Raw genomic sequence first — 19,716 nt, 5'->3', positions numbered from 1 at the left:
AAACCCTGGAGAGCCACTGGCAGTCAATGTAAACAATACTGAGGGATATGAACTAATGCTATGATTCAGTATAAGGCAGCTCCCTATGTTCCTAAGCAGTGTTCACAATTCCATGGACTGGGGATTGCAGAAGCCCCAGAAATGTAGCCATGTGTTTCTGAGACTTTGCAGTACGTTTTCAGTCCTCTGGTGCTTGGTGGCAACTTCTAATAGTGGTGGGTTGCAGAGGAAGGGTTAGACATTAAACTCCTTGAGTTTACCCCCACCTAACTTGGATCTCATTTCCCATGTATCTGTATTGCAACAACTCTTACTGACGCCCCAGTTCAGCAAGTGCTGCAACAGAATCTCAACTTGCTTGCAGTTTGGGACCCAGATTCTGCACTGAATGGCCATAGGAATTTTGGGAAGATTTTTTTTAGGTACCTCAAATTCAACAGTCCAGAAAGGGATGGGCTTTACCTGTCAGTAGCATCAAGAGAGGTTTCTAGCATGCATTCATTTCTTCCAACCTTTCTTGTTGCAGTTCCTCCCCAGATTATAAACATCACATCGGACATCACTGTCAACGAAGGCAGCAGCATCACCCTTTTGTGCTTGGCCTTTGGGAGACCAGAACCGACAGTGACTTGGAAGCATCTCTCTGGCGGCAAAGGTAAGGTATTGCCCACATTTGGAAGTGGGGCATATGGGGGAGGGGACTGCACTTAAAATATGAGGAGTTGGATGAAAAACAAAACAAAAGCCCTCTTGTGTTGCATGCCTTTGTGTAAACACTCTGGGATGTGCAAAGGCAAAAGGCACAAAAAGAAAGCCAGGGTTATAGAATTGTTAGGTGGTGTCGTCAAAGGCAAAAGGCACTGGCAGTTTCTCTTGGACACATTAGCATCTCTCTGGCTTGGTCTTGATCAGTCTGCGAGGGGATTGTCCCTGTATGATAAATGGCCCATTGGCCCTGTGAAATGGCAACCACCACTATCAAGCAGATTTTCTTTGCTACCTCGAAAAGCCATCAGGACATGAGTATCTTGCAAAAAAATGTCAGCAGACTTTGCAAGCCCTTTTTTCCAGTAGCTTTTCTGCAGTCACCATTTTGTACAAGGTGGCCCCCGAGATGCTCTGAAGCAACATGACATCCTTTGGAGTTTCTTTTCCTTTTTTCCCTTCTAGGCTCACGGCAAGGCTAATGGTTGTTGTGAGGGTCAGAAGGTAAATCTGAAAGGGAAGCCAGGGTGAACCTGATGGGCAGGGCTGACGAGGGGGGGGGAAGCCGGTCCAAATTATCAGGGCCCGGCAGTCCGGAAGGGGTCCCGGGGCCCGAGTACGTTGCATATGTTTTTGTCTTTTGTCCTCTAGCTGGCCTGGAAATGCAGTTTAATAGGCTCTTAGCAGGCTAGTGAAGGGGAAGAAAGACTTCTGCCAGGTTGCCTGGTGCAAGAGGGATGGAGCAGTTTGTTCTTCCTCCTCAAGCCTTCAACACATCCTCAAGTAGCTATCTAGCAGAGCATTTCTGTATTGTCAGGGGTCTGCTGACATCAACTCCAGGAAATGGAGTTTTAGACCCTTCAGAGGCTCACTGTGAATTATTTGCAAAGCACTTTGAGGGTAAAGTTGCTTGCCTTCGTAGCAATCTTGATGCCCTATTCACATCTACTGTAGTCCCCAGTGAGTTGTCCAGTGCAACATCTGCTGCACCTGCTTGGGATCAGTTGGTACGGCCTGATGATGTGGACAAAATGCTTGTGACGATGCGGCCAGCAACGTGTCCTCTTGACCCTTGCCCTTCTTGGCTTATTAAAGCTTGCTGAGGAGGTATGACCAAGTGGATCCAGGGTGTGAAAGAATTGCACTGGCTGCCCATTAGCTACCAGGCCAAGTTCAAGGTTCTGGTTTTAGTATACAAAGCCCTATGCAGGCTGGGGCTAGGATACCTGAAATATTGTCTTATCCCTTATATACCCAGTCAATCACTGAGCCCTGCAGGTGAGGGCCTCCTGCAGATACCATCTTATCAGGAGGTCCGTTCCGCACAACATAGGAAGCGGACCTTTAGCGTAGTGGCACCTACCCTTTGGAATTCCCTCCCCTTAAATATTAGACAGGCGCCATCTGTGTTATCTTTTTGTCTCCTACTGAAGACCTTCCTCTTTCATTAAGCCTCTTAAGTAGAGACCTTATCCCAGAGTGTTAGAATTACTTTTTAAGATGTTTTTAAGGCTGTTTTTTTAAAAGATGTTTTGTTTTAATATGTTTTAAAGTTTTTTGTTTTTAAGATGTTTTGGAGTGTTTGCTGCCCTGGGCTCCTTCTGGGAGGAAGGGCAGGATATAAAATAAGTAAGTAAATAAATAAGCCTGCTGATACGATTCCAAGTGGACTGTCATTAGGGATGGATGAATTTATCCGTTTCCATTTCTATCAGTTTCTCATTCTTTCAGTATTCAAACTTCCACACTTCTGCATCAGTATGAGGGTTTTTTTTTAAAAAAGTCAGCATTTTAGTGTAAATGCAATTTTACCTGATACAGATATTTTTGAAATCAATTTTCCCTAATATAATGCATTTTTGTATGTTGTTTTCACTAATATGTTTTTTGTTTTATGCACACTTTCACTATATGTGCATTTTTGTACACAATGTTTGATCCTAAACTTGTTCAGAAGTTCCCCCAATCCTCTGGAGCAGATTTACTGTATGAATGAGGCACATGGGGAGAGGAGAGGGTGGGGAAGTTCCAATGTGCAGCTCCTTGGGCTAGCAGAATGGTTTAGGTGGATACCACCCTAGAACATCAACAGGAAACACCTGTCTCCATCAAGATACAGCTAAACTCAGTGCTGCCTACAGTGGGGTCCAGGGTCTCAGGGGGTCTTAGACTCCTTTCTTTTTTGGGAGCAGAGTCCCTATATCCCCAGCATTCTATGAACCAATCAGAATGAAAGGGGTTTGTGTTCGCCACTGTGAAGAGTCTTCTAACATGCTTCCTTGTCCTTTTCCTGCTGATTGGATTCAATCAGAGTGAAAGGTGAATCAGCCACTGAGAAGACTCTTTTCAGTAGCTAACATTCTCCTCTTTCATGCTTACTGGCTCCTAGGGACACCTATTGTTCTGGGAGAAGGCATTAACAAGGATCACATTCTCAACCCTGTAGCAAAAAAGGGGGGAGGGTGGCTGTGACTATCATGAAGGGACCCTGAACTTCTGAATGTGCCGCTACGCTACTGACTGTCTATTTAATGACACTATCCACACGGGACTGGATATAAATCTGACTGCTTGCCAAAAGATTTTGAAAAAGTACACATTGTTCAGGTACAGAAAGTCTCTGTTTCAGCTCCAGCCCTTTTCCAGATTCCAAGAGTTATTGTTCAGAGTCATGATTGCAAAGCAGCTTTATAGAGTCTTTGCATAAAAAGTGTTTAAATAAACAAAAGCGACAGCTACCTTGAAAAAAACCCCTGCTTTCAGGAAGGAGCTCCTTGTTTCTTCGATAGCCAAAGAAAGAAATGGATTATCTTTGAAAACATGCTCAAAGCGAGCAGCTCACTTTTATAACAGCAACAATGCATCATGTCTGTGTCTCTGGCTCCTTCTGTCCCAAGGCACTCTGTGCAGAGAGACACTGAAGATTAGAGACTCTTAGCCTTCCGCAAATTGTGTTAGAGACACCCCCCCATTGCTCACACCCCTGCATAGTATTGTGATGTTTTTAAAATCTTTGTGTGAGTTCCAGTTTTTTGGGAACAAAATCCTACTTGACACATTAAACCCTTTGTCAGTATTGGAATAGGAGAGGTATATTTCATGCCTGACACACGACTGCTTCACAAGCGTGAGGTTAGCCATCTTCATCTTTTGTGCTCCAAACAGGAATTGTCGATTTTGTTTTTTTCTGCATTTCTCATTTTTCTAGTCTTAAATTTAGTTCTTCACATTTCCCCATCAGTTTTTTTTAAAGATCCTCATTAAAATTCATCAGCATTTTAGTGTGAAATTCTCCTAATATACCCATGTTTCTGTGTAATTTGGCCTAATACACACATTCTGCAAAGCAATTTTCCCTGATGTAATGCATTTTTGTATGTTATTTTCACCAATGTATGCATTTTCATGCAAACTTTGGCTAGTTTATACCATTTTTGTTACAGCTGTGCACTGCATTTGTACAAATTGCAAACCAAATAGGACCAATTCGGGCCTAATTGTATTCTGTCCAAATTGGAATTAAGCAGCTACAAATCTCTTCAGAGCAGATCGGCTACTCCTAAATCAATTTGTACAGATCTGTGATTCAAAACAGTCTCAAATGAACTAGTGTTGCCAGGCCTCCAGTTATACCCAGACATTCTGGATTTTTGGGGTCTTCTCTGGATGAGTCACCCCAATCTCCGGACTCTCAGCTTTCATTTTTTTTAAAAAAACAAGTTCTTATATGGTCTGGTTCAAGAGATATACACCAAAATGTCAGCGGCTCTCCCTCCCAACCTGTTAAATGAGCTTGTAGCTGGATGCTCTAACCCCGCCCTTTCAGGTTTGTAGCCAATAAGTGAAGTCACGGTTGTGATTGGCAAGGGATTTGTTGACCTCCAGGCAATAGCTAGAACCCATTGCAAGTCCAGAAAACTGTTGACTTTTCCTGCTTGTCTGAAGATCTCATAAATTGAGTAAGTTTATAGCTTTCAGCAGTAACAAAAGTCCCCTTTTCTCTGTGCATAGGAGATCTAGAACAAAATATCACAGCAGGATCTTGGTAGGTATACATAGTGAACAATTTCAGTTATGATTATAATAAAAATGTACATGCAGCATTTTTAAATTACTTGCAAAAATAGCATATTATACATTTTATATTTCAAATCATTTTTGAACAGAAATTTTTAAAAAATGTACATGCAGCTTATGATGCCATTACAATATGTTATACTTTTCTAATTATGAGAAGTCAAAAAAGTTTACATTTTCCAGGACTGTTGAAGAGGACAGTTTGTTTGTCTAATTCATAGCCTGTTTTGAAAACCTTCCCTATATGAAGCTTTAATCCTATACTTACTTTTCTGGGAGTAAAGCTCAATGCTAATCCCACATACCAGGAGTAAACACCATTTAATTCAATAGGACCTAATTTTGAGTAGACATGATTAGGATTGTGCTGTAAATCAAAGGGACTTTTGAGTGAACATAGCAGAGGATTGTGTTTGTCTTGTAAATCTTTCTTCCTCCAATCCTATTTTTTAAAGCAATTACGCAGGGCTTCCTTAGGTATCACTGCTTTTGCTTTGTAAAAAACTTTGATTGATCTGTTTGTAATGGCTTATTGCTAAACAAATAAACATGTATGTAGGTACATAACAAATACTGATTTTATTTTGTTGAAATGTTCTGCGATTAACTGATTTTGACAATAAACTATTATATGGAGTGTATGTAATTTTACATCTCCAGAGGGTGTGTGTATATGGAGTCTTTCCAACAGCCCTGTGAGGTAGGGTTGCCGATTGGAAACCAAGGAACCTCACAACAAGAAATGAATCCCTTTAAAATCCAATAACCATAAAAACAAGTATAAAACAGTTGCAAAGCAGCTTAAAGTGGCATGATTCTGAATTTTGGATTGGGTAAATGAAGTTCCTTATCTCTTGAGGTTGCAGTCCTGTGTACGCTTCCCTGTTTGAGTAAGCCCCATTGGATACCTTTGACTTGCTTCTGAGTAAACATGCATAGGATTGCGCTGTAAATATATTCACCAATAGGCAAAAAAACCCCAAAACGCTTGTGGTTTAAGAATGTACCTATAGCCAACAGATATTTCTATCAAACTTTAAAAAGCAGGGAAATTGGGCAGCTGTAGCAAATGCACCAGGGGAGTTGGAGACCTGACCTCCTCTCTAAGATATTGTACTGCCCTACAAATTTGTTAAAAAGCAAACACAATTTGGGTTGATCTTTCACAGTCCAATCCACTTCCTGTGTACCTTGGAAGAAATTGGTAACATGCGCCTCTGAGCATATGGTGAGTGGTGGCAACACCAGTAATCAGCCCAAATAACAAAAACAAGAAATGTGCTGTGCTGATCTTTTTTCAGCAGGGAGGAAGCAACAATATTAAGAAAGTTGATATAGTTCAGACTCTAAATATGTTTGATTTCCTTTGCAATTTTGTGAAGTTTCCTATAGTAAATTATTTTCTTTTGCTTCTGTTTCTGTGAATATATGTAGTACAGCAACACTTTGCATAATTTACACTAACAAGACTCCAAAGAGAATTGTGAGATAATGGCACTGGCTATTCTGCAGAATACTCTCCAGTGGACAAGAGGAGTGTCTCAGTTTGCACAAGATAAGTGGGAGGTGAAATATATTTTAGGAAAATTCTAGGTATGCTCTATGTTTTTAATTGACTCCTTAAGTGGAGTGGTATGAACATAGCAGGCTGAATACATGCATCTTGGGCAGGCCAAGTTTGTTTTTTCCAACAGCTAGATTCATTGCTTAAGTAGCAATATATTGTAATCAGTCAAATTTTACATCAAACGACAGTTTCAGATTCAGCTGTTAATGCACCCAAAATAGAAACTATACTTCCCAGGATTCTATAGGGGAAGCCATGACTGTTTAAAGTAAAAAAACATGTCTGGTGTGGGTGCGGCCCCCTGTTTAGCCAAGCCAAGCAGCTGTTAGTCTGGCTTTTAGAACACTGACAGTTGGTTCTTATTGAGCATACCTGCACTATCATAGACTGCAATGTTAAATTTCTTAAATTAACTAAAAGTGGGCCCTAGTGATGTCACATGTGGTGGGGCCTAGTGATGTTATGGGGCAGGTCCTAGTGAAGTCACAGGGGTGAGCCTAGTGATGGCATTAAGAATCAACCATAGCTGCTTGGAGCATATCATTAAAACAAAAAAAATCTCTGATTGGTAATTAAGACATCAGGCTTGCAGGATCTACTTCATTTTGCTTTGTTTTCCTAAGAGGCCAAGGTCCACCAACCAAAGCCAAATGAACCTGGAGCCCTCCAGATGTTGTTGGACTCTAGCTCCCATCAGCCCAAGCCAACATGTCCAACGGTCAGGGATGATGGGAACAGGGATAATGTCCAACAACATCCTATTACCCATCCTTGGTTTAAATTAATATACCAACATCTTTATTTAACACTGATTACAGGATTTGTAAACCTATTTTTGCATCATCTTTAAATTGCTTAATACATCCTTAAATTCATCGTTCAAGAGCAAGCCATTTCCCCCCAATTAATAGATGATCTAACAAAAACGTTAGGAAGGTAGTTAACATAGTGAAACATATGAACGTGATGGATGCAGAATTTTTGTTGATGCTGTTGGACCAAACGTACACATTTATGTGCACTTGGAGATTTTGGGTGGTGGTGGTGGTGTAGACATGATCCTCCTCCTCCCACCATGTGTTTGGTAAAAATGGCTTTGAAGTTGAGAGCAGGGCTAATATGGAATATTGGGATTATCACCTCACTGTCCCAGGGCTAATCTTTCTTTTCAAATACAGTTGTGATAAAACCCTTTTGAGTTCTTTTGCTGTTTCAGTGATATCTCTGTGTGCAACTTTGTTCAAAAGTATGGCTATTGGGATTTTGTGATATAGTTTGATTTTAAGTCTAAAATTACCCAAATCGTGAAGAGACTTACTAAAGGCTGCTTTTAATTTTAAGAGTCAGGTCAAACTTACACCAGTCTGTACAAAGGGCCTCTTGAAACTCTTCACCCAATTTGTGGCCAGAGCAAATGACATGTGTGTGTCTTTATCACTGCCACTGCTAGTGGCCGTAACAGCAGCCATGTTGGCAGCCTGGCCACCATTTTGCATCTTACAATTTCCCCCAGATCTTGAGTCGTTCTGGAGTGTGTGTGTGTGTGTGTGTGTGTGTGTGTGTGTGTGTGAGGGGGTCTGGCAACCAGTAATATATATATATGTCTTCCTTTTTCTAGGGCAGGGATGGGAGCCTGTTTTAGCCCAAGAGCTACATTCCCATCTGGGCATTCTTCCAGGGGCCACATGTCAGTGGCGGGTGGAGCCAGAGGCGAACGTAAATTTCACCTTTGTGCAGAAGGCTAGGTTTACACATATTCACATGGCCCTCTCTCTTCTACACCCAAGTAAGCAAGAGGCATTCTCAGAGTTAATTCAAGGACATATTCCAGCCAGGCAAAAACACTCAAGGAGAGTGTGAAGCAGGGCTAGTGAGGCCTCTGTCCTGGGGAGAGTCCAGAGGACTGCATTTGGCCCCCAGGCCTGAGGTTCCCCGCTCTTGTTTAAGGACTCGGAGGAAAAAGAAAAACCTCAGAAAGTCTCTCAGAAGGATTACAGCTCAGTGGTAGAGCATCTGCCTTGCATGCAGAAGGTCCCAGGTTCAATCCCTAGTATGTCCAGGTAGGGCTGGAAGAGATTTCCCATCTGAAACCTTGGAGAGCCACTGCCAATCTGTAGAAAAGAGAACTGGACTGGGCCAGTGGGTCTGATCCAGTATAAGGCATCTTCCTATGTTCTTGTGTTCCTAAAAATGTCTTCTGATTCATTGTGGCTCAGCTTGCAGCTCAGTCGTCTACCCTGGGGATCACCAACTTCTGAATACTGGAGGGCTGCTGTATTCTGCAGGGTGGAACCCACTAGCCAACAGGATATCTAGCCTCGAAAACAGAGTATCTCACGAGCGGGTGGACTCTGAAATCAAGTTGCCACTATCTAGCAGGACTAGCTACACCTGGGTCCAGGAGTAACGTTTCCATACATATCTGTACATTTAAATCTTACACAGAATTCTGAATTATTCCATTATTTAATTGTAGTAAAACAGCTCAGAGCAATAAGTAATAAGGGCAGCCCAAGGTCACCCTGAGCTAGGAGCCAAATCCTGAAAGAACCTATATCTTAGGAGACAGATCCTAGGAGAAGGAAGCCTATAGAAAGCTAGTTTTCAACACCACCCTAGCAGGAAAGCTTCAGGGGACACTGTAAACAAGGCTAAATTCCAGTCGGAGAGAAGGGGGAAAAGGAAACTCCACCGACACATACAGGGAGAGAGTCAGCTCAGTCCTTGCTAAAAAGGGCAGCTTCACAGCCTTCCTGAAACACAACCACAAGCTCTGTTTCCCTAGGTTAAAGAAAGGTCAGGCTGTTCTAGGTGGGAAAACAACAAACACAAAAGACTTGCCTGGAAGGCGCAGCCCCTTGATTAGATTAAAAGCAGCCAAAAGCTTAAACAGCCCCGCCCCTCACTCAGGAAGGAAGGAAGCCTGAGAGAATACTAAAGAGTTAAGCCCCAGCTGATAGCCATCAGCCTCAAGTAACACATCATTGGCTGGCAGCAGTAGCTGGGAGGAACCAGCCACGCATATAAAGTCAGAGCACCCTAGCAAGGGAGCCTGCTCCACGAGCTAGAGGGAGCCCCAGCTGACGAAGCGTCAGGGCGAGTTCGGCAGCAGGGCGAGTTCGGCAGCAGGGCGAGTTCGGCAGCAGGGCGAGTTCGGCAGCAGGGCGAGTTCGGCAGCAGGGCGAGTTCGGCAGCAGGGCGAGTTCGGCAGCAGGGCGAGTTCGGCAGCAGGGCGAGTTCGGCAGCAGGGCGAGTTCGGCAGCAGGGCGAGGAGGCAGCAGGGCGAGGAGGCAGCAGGGCGAGGAGGCAGCAGGGCGAGGAGGCAGCAGGGCGAGGAGGCAGCAGGGCGAGGAGGCAGCAGGGCGAGGAGGCAGCAGGGCGAGGAGGCAGCAGGGCGAGGAGGCAGCAGGGCGAGGAGGCCAGGGCCCCCCCACTCTGCCCGTCTGTTCCCTGACCTCAACTAAACTGCAGTCCCCAGCCCATTGACGTAATAAACCTTAAACAAAACTGTGCAGGTAAGAAGCCAGCAGGGGTGTGGGGGCTTTCCAGTGTTTTGCACTGCCTGCAGCATGTACGACTATCTGCCTGTTGGACAGAAGTCGTGGGTGTGCTCTTGGTGCAATGAGCTCCTGGCTCTCCGGGAACGACTTCATTTCCTTGAGGCCAAGGTGGCGGACCTGGAAAAGCTGAGAGAGGCAGAGAGGTGTGTGGAGGAGGCCTTCAGGGATGTTATAGCTGTGTCCCACTCCAACGATGATAGCTCTCCTGCTATCATGGACAACGATGGTCTTGGGGAAAGAGAGCATCCAGCTGAGGAAGAGGGAAACGATCCCTTAGAAGGGACCCATTCCTTGGGGGATGAGCAGCTATCCTCTCGTGCCGAGGATATATCTCCAGGGGGTGGAGGGATCCTTGTAGTGGGTGATTCGATCATTAGGAACATAGACAGTGGGGTATGTGATGGGCGTGTAGACCGCAAGGTGTTTTGCCTGCCTGGTGCGAAGGTTGCGGATATCGCCCGTCGTTTAGATAGTTTGGTAGACAGTGCTGGGAAGGAGTCAGTGGTCGTGGTGCACGTTGGCACCAACGACATGGGGAAATGCAGCCGTGAGGTCCTGGAAGCAAAATTTAGGTTGCTAGGTAGGATGCTGAAAGCCAGGACCTCCAAGGTGGCTTTCTCTGAAATGCTACCAGTTCCACGCGCAGGACCAGCCAGACAGGCCCAGCTTCGCAGTCTCAATGCGTGGATGAGACGATGGTGTCGGGTGGAAGGGTTCGGATTTGTTAGGCACTGGGGAACATTTTGGGACAAGCCGGGCCTGTACAAAAGGGACGGGCTCCACTTGAACCAGAATGGAACCAGACTGCTGGCACTTAAAATTAAAAAGGTAGCAGAGCAGCTTTTAAACTGACTGAGGGGGGAAACCCGACAGGAGCTGAGAAAGGTCCGGTTCGGAATTATTATTATTTTTATTTTATTTTATTTTATTATTATTATTATTTATTAAATTTATATACCGCCCGACTAGCGATAGCTCTCTGGGCGGTGAACATAAAATAGTATAAAGTATGAATAACAAAATAATATTAAAATACAATCAACAATACAATAAACATTATTAAAATTAGATCAATGTAACTTAAAATGCTTCAGAGAATAGGAAGGTTTTGACCTGGCGCCGGAAGGAAAGCAGAGTCGGCGCCAGGCGTACTTCCTCAGGGAGACTGTTCCATAGTTCGGGGGCCACCACTGAGAAGGCCCTAGATCTTGTCATCACCCTCCGGGCCTCCCTGTGAGTTGGAACCCGGAGGAGGGCCTTCGTAGCAGAACGTAGTGCACGGGCCGGTTCATATCGGAAGAGGCGTTCCGCAAGGTATCGTGGTCCCGCACCGTATAAGGCTTTATAGGTTAATACCAACACTTTGAATCTAGCCCGGAAACATATTGGCAACCAGTGCAAGCTGGCCAGAACAGGTGTTATATGCTCGGACCGCTTGGTCCTTGTCAGCAATCTGGCCGCCGCATTTTGCACTAGTTGTAGCTTCCGAACTGTCTTCAAAGGTAGCCCTACGTAAAGCGCATTACAGTAATCCAAACGTGAGGTTACCAGAGCATGTACCACTGATGTAAGGTCCTCTTTACTCAAATAGGGACGTAGCTGGGCTACCAACCGAAGTTGGTAAAACGCATTCCTAACCACCGAGGCTACTTGAGCCTCAGGTGAGAGGGAAGAGTCTAAAAAGACTCCCAGACTACGAACCCGGTCCTTTAGGGGGAGTGTAACCCCGTCCAGGACAGGGTATATATCCACCATCCGATCAGAGAACCCGTCCACCAACAGCATCTCAGTCTTGTCTGGATTGAGCTTCAGTTTGTTAACTCTCATCCAGTCCATTGTCGAGGCCAGGCAACGGTTCAGCAAATCGACAGCCTCACCTGAAGAAGATGAAAAGGAGAAGTAGAGCTGCGTGTCATCAGCATACTGATGACAACGCACTCCAAAACTCCTGATGACCTCTCCCAACGGCTTCATGTAGATATTAAAAAGCAGGGGGGACAAAACTGACCCCTGCGGGACCCCATATTGGAGAGCCCGCGGTGTCGAGCAATGTTCCCCAAGCACTACCTTCTGGAGACGACCCGCCATGTAGGAGCGGAACCACTGCCAAGCAGTACCTCCAACTCCCAACTCCGCGAGCCTCTCCAGAAGGATACCATGGTCGATGGTATCAAAAGCCGCTGAGAGATCAAGGAGAATCAACAGAGTTACACTCCCTCTGTCTCTTTCCCGACATAGGTCATCGTACAGGGCGACCAAGGCTGTCTCAGTGCCAAAACCGGGCCTAAAACCCGATTGAAATGGATCTAGATAATCAGTTTCATCCAATAGCGCCTGGAGCTGGCCAGCAACCACCCGTTCCAAGACCTTGCCCAGGAATGGAACATTCGCCACTGGCCTGTAGCTGTTAAAATTGTCTGGGTCCAAGGAAGGCTTTTTCAGGAGTGGTCTCACCACTGCCTCTTTCAGACAGCCCGGGACCACTCCCTCTCGTAAAGAGGCATTTATCACTTCCTTGGCCCAGCTACCTGTTCCATTCCTGCTAGTTTTTATCAGCCAGGAGGGGCAAGGATCCAGTACCGAAGTGGTTGCACGTACCTGTCCAAGCACCTTGTCCACGTCCTCGAGTTGAACCAACTGAAGCTCATCCAACAAAACAGGACAAGACTGTGCTCCGGACACCTCACTAGGATCTACTGCTATAACTTGAGAGTCTAGGTCCCGGCGGATACATGAGATCTTATTCTGGAAGTGATCGGCAAACTGATTACAGCGGGCCTCCGATGATTCCACCCTGTCCGGAGGATTTGAATGGAGAAGCCCCCGGACAACTCGAAAGAGCTCCGCTGGGCGGCAAAGAGATGATTTAATAGTGGCAGCAAAATGATGTTTTTTAGCTGCCTTCACTGCTCCTACATAGAGCTTAGTCGAAGCACTAACCAGCGCATAATTGTATCCGTCGGGAGTTCGTCTCCATTTCCGCTCAAGCCTCCTCCTATCTTGCTTCATCGCTCTCAGCTCCGGAGTATACCATGGAGCTGTATGAGCTCTACACAGGAGAGGGCGTGCAGGAGCGATCGTGTTTACAGCCCGGGTCATCTCCGTATTCCACAGAGCGACCAGGGCTTCAGCAGGAGCGCCAGTCCTATCAGCCTCCCCCCTGGGATAAAGACCAAAGAAATGATGAAATTTTAAAAGGGGTAGGCCTAGAAGTAGGCATTGTGAGAGCAGGGGCACAGGATATAAATTCAGAAGAGCAAAATTACCACAGGCCTAACCACAAGTGCCAAAGACACTTGAAGAGAGACACTGCTTACAAGTGCCTGTACGCTAATGCTAGGAGCCTCCGAACCAAGATGGGAGAACTGGAGTGCTTGGTCTTAGAGAAGAGCATTGATATAGTGAGCATAACCGAGACCTGGTGGAATGGAGAAAACCAGTGGGATACGGTTATCCCTGGATATAAACTATATCGGAAGGACAGGGAAGGACGTATTGGTGGCGGAGTCGCTCTATACATGAAAGAAGGCATTGAATCCAGCAAGCTCGAAACCCCAAAAGAGGCGGACTCCTCCACAGAATCGTTGTGGGTGGTGATACCGTGCCCCAGGAGGGACTTAATACTGGGAACGATCTATCGTCCCCCTGATCAAAATGCTCAGGGAGACCTTGAGATGAGATATGAAATTGAGGAAGCATCCAAACTAGGAAATGTGGTAGTAATGGGTGACTTCAACTACCCGGATATAGACTGGCCGCATATGTGTTCCAGTCATGACAAAGAAGCAAAGTTTCTAGATATTCTAAATGACTATTCCCTAGACCAGTTGGTCATGGAACCGACCAGAGGGACGGCAACCCTGGACTTAATCCTCAGTGGGGACCGGGACCTGGTGCAAGATGTAAGTGTTGTTGAACCAATTGGGAGCAGTGACCACAGTGCTATTAAATTAAACATACATGTAACTGGCCAATTGCCAAGAAAATCCAACACGGTCACATTTGACTTCAAAAGAGGAAACTTCACAAAAATGAGGGGATTGGTAAAAAGAAAGCTGAAAAACAAAGTCCAGAGGGTCACATCACTCGAAAATGCTTGGAAGTTGTTTAAAAACACTATATTAGAAGCTCAACTGGAGTGCATACCGCAGATCAGAAAAGGTACCGCCAGGGCCAAGAAGATGCCAGCATGGTTAACGAGCAAAGTTGAGGAAGCTCTTAGAGGCAAAAAGTCTTCCTTCAGAAAATGGAAGTCTTGTCCGAATGAAGAAAATAAAAAAGAACATAAACTCTGGCAAAAGAAATGCAAGAAGACAATAAGGGATGCTAAAAAAGATTTTGAGGAGCACATTGCTAAGAACATAAAAACCAACAACAAAAAATTCTATAAATACATTCAAAGCAGGAGACCATCTAGGGAGACGATTGGACCCTTGGATGATAAGGGAGTCAAAGGTGTACTAAAGAACGATAAGGAGATTGCAGAGAAGCTAAATGAATTCTTTGCATCTGTCTTCACAGTGGAAGATATAGGGCAGATCCCTGAACCTGAACTAACATTTGCAGGAAGGGATTCTGAGGAACTGAGACAAATAGTGGTAACGAGAGAGGAAGTTCTAAGCTTAATGGACAATATAAAAACTGACAAATCACCGGGCCCGGATGGCATCCACCCGAGATTTCTCAAAGAACTCAAATGTGAAATTGCTGATCTGCTAACTAAAATATGTAACTTGTCCCTTGGGTCCTCCTCCGTGCCTGAGGACTGGAAAGTGGCAAATGTAACGCCAATCTTCAAAAAGGGATCCAGAGGGGATCCCGGAAATTACAGGCCAGTTAGCTTAACTTCTGTCCCTGGAAAACTGGTAGAAAGTATTATTAAAGCTAGATTAACTAAGCACATAGAAGAACAAGCCTTGCTGAAGCAGAGCCAGCATGGCTTCTGCAAGGGAAAGTCCTGTCTCAGTAACCTATTAGAATTCTTTGAGAGTGTCAACAAGCATATAGATAGAGGTGATCCAGTGGACATAGTGTACTTAGACTTTCAAAAAGCGTTTGACAAGGTACCTCACCAAAGGCTTCTGAGGAAGCTTAGCAGTCATGGAATAAGAGGAGAGGTCCTCTTGTGGATAAGGAATTGGTTAAGAAGCAGAAAGCAGAGAGTAGGAATAAACGGACAGTTCTCCCAATGGAGGGCTGTAGAAAGTGGAGATCGGTATTGGGACCTGTACTTTTCAACTTGTTCATTAATGACCTAGAATTAGGAGTGAGCAGTGAAGTGGCCAAGTTTGCTGACGACACTAAATTGTTCAGGGTTGTTAAAACAAAAAGGGATTGCGAAGAGCTCCAAAAAGATCTCTCCAAACTGAGTGAATGGGCGGAAAAATGGCAAATGCAATTCAATATAAACAAGTGTAAAATTATGCATATTGGAGCAAAAAATCTGAATTTCACATATACGCTCATGGGGTCTGAACTGGCGGTGACCGACCAGGAGAGAGACCTCGGGGTTGTAGTGGACAGCACGATGAAAATGTCGACCCAGTGTGCGGCAGCTGTGAAAAAGGCAAATTCCATGCTAGGGATAATTAGGAAAGGTATTGAAAATAAAACAGCCGATATCATAATGCCGTTGTATAAATCTATGGTGCGGCCGCATTTGGAATACTGTGTACAGTTCTGGTCGCCTCATCTCAAAAAGGATATTCTAGAGTTGGAAAAGGTTCAGAAGAGGGCAACCAGAATGATCAAGGGGATGGAGCGACTCCCTTACGAGGAAAGGTTGCAGCATTTGGGGCTTTTTAGTTTAGAGAAAAGGCGGGTCAGAGGAGACATGATAGAAGTGTATAAAATTATGCATGGCATTGAGAAAGTGGATAGAGAAAAGTTCTTCCCCCTCTCTCATAATACTAGAACTCGTGGACATTCAAAGAAGCTGAATGTTGGAAGATTCAGGACAGACAAAAGGAAGTACTTCTTTACTCAGCGCATAGTTAAACTATGGAATTTGCTTCCACAAGATGCAGTAATGGCCACCAGCTTGGATTGCTTTAAAAGAAGATTAGACAAATTCATGGAGGACAGGGCTATCAATGGCTACTAGCCATGATGGCTGTGCTGTGCCACCCTAGTCAGAGGCAGCATGCTTCTGAAAACCAGTTGCCGGAAGCCTCAGGAGGGGAGAGTGTTCTTGCACTCGGGTCCTGCTTGCGGGCTTCCCCCAGGCACCTGGTTGGCCACTGTGAGAACAGGATGCTGGACTAGATGGGCCACTGGCCTGATCCAGCAGGCTCTTCTTATGTTCTTATGTTCTTAAGATGGGGGAAGGGACAATTTGGAATTTTGCAGCAATTGCTGCACTCAAAAGGGGATCACAACAGGTACGATTGCAGCACCATTCCATACCAACCAAGTAAATTACCAAACCAAAGAAATAATCAAAGCTCACAATCATAGAACACGCAGTGTCAATCATCAATATGCAGCTCCCAATAATACATTATGCTACCGAAAAAGGCCACATGGTTGTAGCCGCATTAAATAGCAAGTCACAATTCATTTATCCAGATGTGCAAAAACCACCAGCAGAACTCAGCAGCCACAAACATTAATACAAATCAATATGCCCATTTCTTACATCCTAAAATATTTTTCTTGCTGATGAACCCTCTCTGGGCAAATATTTTTCTGTACCCTGATTTAAATTTGGTAGGGCCATCAGGAGATGGATAAACTTGCTTTGAGGAAGCGAATCTGGTCTGCAGTCTGCCGCTTAGTCATCCTTGGCTTACACAGTAAAAGCACATAGCACATGCTCAACACTTGAAGCAACAGCCAAGGAGTCAATGCATAATACGTCAGAAATGTGTATAACAGCAGTCTCCTTTTTTCCTCTGCAGTCACTGAAGCAAGACATCTTTCAGATAGTAGAAATCCCTGGTATATATTTGGTTGATCCTAAATACATATTTATATAAGCCCAAATATCTTTTCTAAGGCATCTTGGCTTCTGGTAAATGCTTTAAGGCATGATAGATAGATAGACGGACGGATGGACGGACGGACGGATAGACGGATAGACGGATAGACGGATAGACGGATAGACGGATAGACGGATAGACGGATAGACGGATAGACGGATAGATATGTTCTTCCCTTTAACAGAAAATGGAAACAGTTTATAGGGTTGGCCTTGGTTTACAGTCACGGTAGAAAATGAGGAAAGTCCTGGTTTCAGCTTGTTCTTTATCCCAAATCATCTCTCTCATACTTTTTTTGCGGGAGGGGGAGTATGTTCATGTTTTTGTTCATTAACAAAACTCTATAATCAACCTGTGTCCTAATCTTAATTTATTCTGAAACTATTGTACCACAAAGGAGGATGAAATGGACCTTGGGATAAATTAGGATCCAGCATCTCCTAACTATCACCGAGCAATCAGGGAGAGCTACCCATTGCTGGCAAACTCTGAACATCTTGCTAGAGCCATCAGCAGGCCTCCTGTTGTAGCATTTCGCCATCCTCCTAATTTGCTCAGACTGTTGGTGAGAGCTGTGCTTAAGCCACCTATCAGCAATCCTGGGTTTCATCCTTGTCACTCCAAACGCTGTATCACCTGTGTGTACCTCAGGGAGACAGCTACTTTTTCAAGCACTAGGACAGGCAGGACCTATTACATCAAACAGAACATCACCTGCAGGTCCTGCAATATAGTTTATGTCATCGAATACAAAAGACCAGGATGTCATATCCAATACGTAGGAAAAACCACAACTGACCTAAGCACACACTTCAGAAACCACAAATCAGCAATCTTAACAAAAAAAGTGGAGCAACCAGTTGCAAAACATTTCAACATTAAGGGTCACAGCCTGTTGGACTTCTCTATAACAGCTGTACAGATGCCAACAGATCCAGCAGCAGTGACTAAAAGGGAGAAATTTTGGATATACTCTCTGGACACATTGGCACCACATGGCCTGAACCTGGAGGACAGTACCACCACTACTTAGCTTCTGCAAATGAAGCCCCTCTGAGCATTCCATCCTCAAAGCTCTATAGTTGCCACCTTGGTAACAGCATTTGTATGTTAGCAGCTGATGAAGGTAGAATAGATATATATTTGCATGCAATTTTGCCTAATATACACATTTTACAAAGCAATTTTCCTTAATAAAATGCATTTTTGTATGCTGTTTTCACTAATATATGCATATTTTATCAAGGTTTGCATGGGACCCGTGATCCAATTTGGGGGCTGATCTAGATCTTCAGAGTGACCCCAGTCCAACCCAGGACAATCTTGGTCCAAACCAATTCAGATCCAGGATCCAAGTCAATTTGGAGGCTTTGATCAGTCATGTGGTCCATTGCGGGGGGGATAGAATGAGACACACATCTTCTCTCCTGCCCTAACTGCATGACTGTGCAAAGCTCCTAAATCATAAATCTTCTCCCACCCCACCTCACCCTCACCACCAGACTACCTGTCCTTTGAAGCCTTGGATTGCTGTGGGTAGACCCAGTCTGGCCCGAGACAATCTGGGACTAACTCTACTCAATCTGGCCAAAATCTATGCCACCCTGAATGTTTGGTTTGGAATCTGGGGTTCATCCCTTATATTTATGCAAATGTTATCCTAGTGTATGCATTTTTGATGGAGGACTGCAATTCAAAATATAGAGAAGTGCAAAGTTGGGTGTGTTTCAGTTTGCATATTATTTAAGAAAGTGCAAATTAGGCAGGTTCTCCTTTACATGTAGACTGAATCAAATTTCTCCCCCATCTCTAGTTCCATGCCTGAGGGGGAATTTAAATCCAGGTTTCAGCCTAAGTCCAACATTCTGCCCATTGTACCACTCTGCCTGTTAATTGCTGACACAGCTTCCTAAAAATAGCCATAACACATCTCAGTTTAGGAGTTACGCTTAAATGCCTTAGTTATTTTAAGTGGGGACCAAGGAGTGGGGCAGGAAGGCCAACAGCAACCCACGCCTCTCATAAAAAGACCCATTGCCACATGTGCTGCTTGTTTATGCGCTCTGTTTTTCCTCTGGGACAAACTGTAGCTCTGTAACAGGACACTTCATGTCTGCAGAATGTCCCAAGATCAATCCCCAACATCTCCAGTTAAAAAGGGATCAGTTAGAAGGAAATGGAAAGGACCATCTCCTGGAGAGCTGCTGCCTGCCAGAGTAGACAGATTCTGGGTTAGGTGGGTGCATAGCACGGATCGGTGAGAAATTCAATTCAGATTTGCTCTTTCCAAACATGAGAACCAAAACAGCCATCCTTTGAAATTCGCACTTCTTTGAATTTTGCAATGTGGTTTGACAAAGCATGTTGACAAAAATGCATATGTTAGGGGAATGTGTGCATAAAAATGAATACACGAGTGAAAATAGCATATAAAAATGAATTATGTGGGGGAAAATTGCTTGCAAAAATATGCTTATGAGTCAAAACTGCTACAAAAATGTGTTTATTAGGAGAAATTCACACAAAATGCTGGAGAATTTTCATGAGGATATTTTTTTAAAAAAATGCAGAAATGTGGAGAACTGAATTTACAATTGAAAAAATGAGAAACCAAGGGAACCGAAATTGATAGATCTTTCCATCCCTAGTGAATAGTCCAACCTAGCAGAAGGCAACTTCCTATGTTGCTTTGATGGGGACGTTAAAGACCAGGTAGCATTACTCAAGGGGCTGGATTTGACTCAGGGACCCCCAGTTGATGATACTTAAATTAAGCACTGGATACGCTTAAACTTAATGCTAGGAGAAATGGAAATGGACTGCCTTC

The 19,716-nt window shown here is 44.5% G+C and overlaps 1 protein-coding gene across 10 annotated transcripts in view; it reads left to right on the top strand.

Moving 5' to 3' along the window:
• The window catches only part of LOC133368398 (opioid-binding protein/cell adhesion molecule), a 919,374-nt gene that overhangs the window by 809,591 nt on the left and 90,067 nt on the right, over window positions 1-19,716 (top strand). For all 10 annotated transcript variants that reach the window (XM_061592598.1, XM_061592595.1, XM_061592591.1 and 7 more), the window contains one exon: window positions 527-655. In XM_061592598.1, the coding sequence (XP_061448582.1) occupies window positions 527-655 (129 nt within the window). The remainder of the gene's footprint in view (window positions 1-526; window positions 656-19,716) is intronic.

This window comes from Rhineura floridana, chromosome 12, assembly GCF_030035675.1.
Source record: "Rhineura floridana isolate rRhiFlo1 chromosome 12, rRhiFlo1.hap2, whole genome shotgun sequence".
Taxonomy (NCBI): domain Eukaryota; kingdom Metazoa; phylum Chordata; class Lepidosauria; order Squamata; family Rhineuridae; genus Rhineura; species Rhineura floridana.
This window is presented reverse-complemented; position numbering and strand designations above follow the sequence as displayed.